The sequence below is a fragment of the Magallana gigas genome, chromosome 7, assembly GCF_963853765.1.
Source record: "Magallana gigas chromosome 7, xbMagGiga1.1, whole genome shotgun sequence".
NCBI classification, from domain to species: domain Eukaryota; kingdom Metazoa; phylum Mollusca; class Bivalvia; order Ostreida; family Ostreidae; genus Magallana; species Magallana gigas.
The window spans coordinates 52,594,046-52,599,576 of NC_088859.1; the positions used below are offsets into that span (position 1 = coordinate 52,594,046).

At 36.6% G+C, this 5,531-nt stretch overlaps 1 protein-coding gene across 1 annotated transcript; it reads left to right on the top strand.

Annotated features, from left to right (window-relative positions):
* The first annotated feature begins 645 nt into the window (after positions 1–645).
* LOC117682712 (uncharacterized) lies at positions 646–4,849 on the top strand. Its single transcript, XM_066066916.1, has 2 exons — positions 646–2,535; positions 3,764–4,849. The coding sequence occupies exons 1-2, from the start codon at positions 807–809 to the stop codon at positions 4,780–4,782; spliced, it is 2,748 nt and encodes a 915-aa protein (XP_065922988.1). The 5' UTR covers positions 646–806; the 3' UTR covers positions 4,783–4,849.
* The last annotated feature ends 682 nt before the right edge of the window (positions 4,850–5,531 follow it).

The following is a 5,531-nucleotide window of genomic DNA, read 5'->3' on the forward strand; positions in this document are numbered from 1 at the left end:
GTATTAATACGCTCTATATATGATGTGAAGTTTGGCGAGTGGAAATTTTGACGAGAAAATAAAAATCGCCAACATAGTCAAAATTAACACATCGTCAAAATTTCCACGTTTACAGTATGCGTAGGAATATTAGTCGGAAGTATAGTTCGCCTACTAAAAGTAAAGCTCATTCATGCCTTGCCATTTCGGAAATCAATAAAACGGTGCTAGGTAGAGAAAGCCCCAGGAATTGCGAACGTAGCTGGTGTAGATCTGAAAACCAAATTAGTCAGGGTCCGAATACAATTACCAGAATTATTTGAAATCATTTTGTGCATTCTTGTTTACAAAAAGAGTCTAATGTAGGTGCATCTGCGTAGAAAATAAAAAGGTGAATAAATTAATGATGAAATGAAGTGTCAAACACATATAGGCCTATTGAATAGGTCGGGTGTTTATTATCATATTTTATAGGTATAAAATATGATTGATGAGTTAGCCCTAAATTCCGTACACATCCATATTCTGGTGTAGCTTTGAATGCGCCTACCTTCAATATGACGTAATAAATTGCAACACGTTACAAGACTTCATTCGCAAGACATCGGGCCTTTCTGAGGGGAAAACCGATCAATGTATTTATTGATGTTACTTAAACACGTGGTAGTGTTTGTTTATTCTTTACATCTATTGGTTGTTATTATTGTCACCTAGTCAGGTGACAATATTGATATTCATAGCACGGGCTAAGAATGACCGTGAAAGTTATTGTGTACTAGTAAAGCCATTCGAAGGCTCTTTTTCGTGCAGTCAAGACACGTTTTGTCATGGACGACTCTGGCGACGAAATTTCCTTATTAGAAAAAGGCGAAACCAACCAAACTCAAAAAGAAGCTGCTGGAAATCCTCCACTGGATATTGCTGATGTGGTGAAGCTCGTCACGGGCGTTTTGCAGACCCAATTTCAAAATTTATCAGGTCAGCTCAAAGCAGAACAGTCGGAGTCTATCACTAAAAAATTAAAAGAAAATTCTATTTTGAAAATTAAATCTGAAGGGAATCGTGCAAAGTACGAATTTAATGCCGAGATTCTCGAGGGTCTAGATAAACTAGAAACAAGAGCTTTTGACACTAAAGATAGCGACTCAGTTACTATCATGGGAGATTTGCGGAAAAAATTAAAAACGCGCCAGAAACATATTCGAATCGCCGATTCCTCTCCAGCCGGGTGGAAAACAGTAAATGAATACCAGTCAAGAGAAATTGCGGACAACTCGGATGACGAGAAGAAAATTCGAAGTGCGGAAAACCGCGCCCTCCGACAACAAAAACAAGGGCAGATCAGGCGTTTTCACCCATATGGCACCTACAAGACTCCCCCCGCGGCGGCGGCAGGCTCGGCAGCCCAGCCTAGTTCTTCTGTGCCTTCTGCTACTTCGTTTCAGCCATTCACATACCAGCAACAGCCCTTTCGTGGCAAATCTGCACGGCGTCAACCACAGCCCAGTGACGTGTGCTTCAACTGTTTTTCCACAGCTACTGGAAAACCAACTGTCCCAAAAACAAGTCACAAAGTCAATGATAAGTATAAAGGTTATAATGGCAATTCTACTATTGCTGGCCAGGTGAAATGCTTTCAGAACAATTATCTAAACCAAAGTTCATTAATAAAACACAATTTGAAAAGAAATATTGGTAAATGGAGTGAAATTGGTACAAATCCATTCATTTTGAAAGTTATTGAATCTGGCTATGAAATCCCTTTCGTTTCAAATCCACCTACAATGTGTTTTCGTAATAACAAATCTGCCATTCACAATGTTGAATTTGTTTCTTCAGAAATTTCAGACTTGCTGAAATATAAACGTATTATAGAAGTTCCTTTTCAGCCGTTTGTGTGCAGTCCCCTGAATGTCGCAGAAAATAAAAACAAAAAGAGGTTGATTCTTGATCTCAGTAGGTTAAATAAGTACGTAAAGTATGAAAAAATAAAGTTTGAAGACTGGAAGACGGCATTAGATTATTTCGAAAAGGGTTTTTATTGCATAAAATTTGATCTGAAATCAGGATACCATCATATAGATATAGCTGAAGAATATCAGAATTATCTAGGGTTTCAGTGGGATAATAAATATTACTGCTTTACAGTTCTGCCATTTGGTCTTTCATCAGCTCCATTTATTTTTACTAAATGTTTAAGACCTCTGGTGAAGTTTTTGAGAAAAAGTGGTATAATGATTGTATTGTATCTAGATGATGGGTTAGCATTTGCTTCAACTGAGAGTCAATGTATTTTAGATTCTAATTTCATTCAGAAAACATTGTCAGAAACTGGACTGGTGGTCATTATAGACAAATCAAAGTTTATTCCAACGCAAATTATTGAATGGTTAGGTTTAACATGGAATTCAAATTCATTTTCCATTTCAGTTCCGGATAGACGAATAGAAGACGCTGTTTGTTGTTTGAAGAAAGTTATTGGTCGTTTCCCAGATATAACTGCGAGAGAACTGGCACAAGTAGTTGGAAAAATCATTTCCATGACACCAGTAATGGGTAACATGTGTAATATAATGACACGATTTTCTTCTATGGAAATAGCTGTAAAAGAATTATGGGACTCAAAATTATTATTCAAACATAGAGATCAAGTTTTTGAAGAATTGAATTTCTGGATAAAATGTATTCCTTGTAAAAATACAAGATTTTTACATTCTGTTAAGAGAAAAAATGTAATCATTTATTCAGATGCAAGCAACTCAGCATCAAGTGCATATACAGTTGAAGTTAATTCTAAGGTGTTCCATTTGATGTGGAAAGATGATGAGAAAAATATGAGTTCGACATGGAGAGAGTTGAAGGCCATAGAATTGGCGTTGGCATCTTTTAAGAATGAATTACAAGAAACGACAGTGAAGTGGTTTACTGATAACCAAAGTTGTGAGAAAATAGTACACTCTGGTAGCATGAAGCACCATTTACAAGTTATAGCATATAATATTTTCAAAATGTGCGCCGATAGCAAAATTTCACTTGATGTTCAGTGGATTCCGAGATCAGAAAACGACAAAGCAGATTTTCTTAGTAAAATCATAGATCATGATGATTGGGAAGTTACTGTAGAATTTTTTGATTTTGTTAGTTTAATGTTCGGACCATTCACTGTAGACAGATTTGCAAATTTTAATAATCGTAAATTGCTTAGATACAACTTAAAATTCTGGAATCCTGAATCAGAGGCTGTAGACTGTTTTACAAAAAATTGGGAGGGGGAGAATAATTGGCTAGTTCCTCCCATTCATTTAATAGTCTCTTCCATAAAACATTTACTAAATTGTAAGGCCTACGGTGTTCTTGTAGTACCAAACTGGCCGTCTGCTGTTTTTGGGCCAATGTTATTTGATGAAAATTTATATTATAAGATTTATGTGAAAGACGTGTTATTGTTTAAAGATACAAGGGAGATAATCATTCAAGGTCAGAACAAAAACTGCTTATTTGGTTCTATATCTTTCGGTTCTGGAATACTTGTGGTACGATTGGATGCTACTAATTTGTAATGAATGAAGGTGTATTGCAGATGACATGGGTCCTGGTACATCTTATTTTAAATTATGGTTCTTGCTTATATGTGGCGAATACGAACTGTTGATGTATTGCAGTTGAATAATGGTCCTGATACATCAGAGGGTGTATTGCAGATGATGAAGGTCCTGATACACCACAAATATTGTAATTCGAAATGAAGATATTGATGTTCTGTTTGTACAAACACATTTTTCAGATATATTTAAAGTGGGCAGATGGATGGGCATTAACAACGAAAGTAAAGATCGCCGTCTTGAGGAACTCGCATCAGAACTACCTCGATATTGTATAACATCCAAGGCTGACAACACAGCAAAACAATACAGGTACGCTTTTAACACCTTTTGCAAATGGTGTAACAGCTTTAATCCTGTGATTACTCCTCTTCCTGCTTCGGAAACCAACGTTGCATTGTATATCATTCATTTGGCAAAGCAATACAAATCATCGGGGAAAATTCATTCAGCTGCGCATGCTATTAGCTGGGCACATAGCTTAGCAGGCTATGTAGACCCATGTGATTCTATCCTCGTCAAAAATATTAAGGAGGGGGCAATCAGAGAAACATCAAAACCTGTGACCAAAAAAGAACCTATTACGCCAGAACATTTGAAGGCCCTGGTTTCTACATTTGGAAAGAATGACAATTTGTATAATTTGAGAACGTTGTGTATGTGTTTTTTAGGTTTTGCTGGGTTCCTGAGATTCTCAGAAATAGTAAATATTCGTTATTTAGATATATGTTTACAGAATAATTGTGTGGAAATTAACATTGTTAAAAGCAAGACAGATGTGTATAAAACTGGTCAAAAAGTTTGTATAGCTAGAACATTCTGTGACACATGTCCTGTAAATATCTTAGAAAAGTTCTTAAGATTGTCAAATGCTGACATGCATTCTTCTCAATACTTGTTTAGATCGGTGTCTTTTTGTAAAAAGTCTAATTCTTATAGACTTAGAACGGATAATCGTCCGATTTCATATACAAGAGCTAGGAAGATAATATTGGACGCACTAGAAAAGATTGGTTTAGAGAAGTCAAAATTTGGTGTACATAGTTTAAGATCGGGCGGTGCTACTTCTGCAGCAGCCGCAGGGGTTTGTGATAGACTGTTTAAAAAGCATGGGCGGTGGCGGTCGGATAGGGCAAAAGATGGCTATGTGAAAGAAAATTTATCTGAAAAACTTAAAGTCACAAAAAATCTTGGCATTTAGCGAGTTTTCTTTTCTTCTTTATCTTCGAATTAATTAAAACTGCACTTTCAGAGCGCTTCACATCCTACTCACGAGTTTGTGTTTATTTCATAAATATTTTATGTTCGTTTGAGTGAAACGAATAAGAACATAACTGTCTATAAAGACCGAGAAGTTGCGATTAAACGACGTTATTTCATCGTAGGCTCACATACACATATACACGGAGAGGAGTATCATGGTACGTTTTCCAGTCCTTATCGAATCTATTCAATCAAAATATGTTTTAACTATCGTCGGCTCGTCATCAAATCCTCGTCATTGCTGCTTTATCTTGTCCGTAATACGATGGCCGATAGCAGTCGCCACTCACTGAAACTTAGAAGTACAGATGTGACTGTGTACAAAGTGTGTCGTGTCATTGTTTATTTTCCCACAATTAAAATCATTTTTAAAAACTTCTTTCAGAACGGGAAATTATTGCTTGTAAAAAAATGAACAGTCTCACTGTTTCGCTTTTGAAATACATAAGGCTATAAGCTTATCCACATACATGTATACCTTTAACAGATTTTTACGTCCAAAACGGGCAACTCTTGGAAATCCAGTAATTCTTTGCTGTTTAGATATTTGATACCACCTTTAGATGTAGAGTGTATATGAATGCCACGGTACACTTTGTACACTTCTACCCAAAGCCTCTTTCCCGGCAAGAGTGGGCTAACGTTAGCATATGCTATAGTGGGGAGTGGGGGGGGGGGGGGGGTATT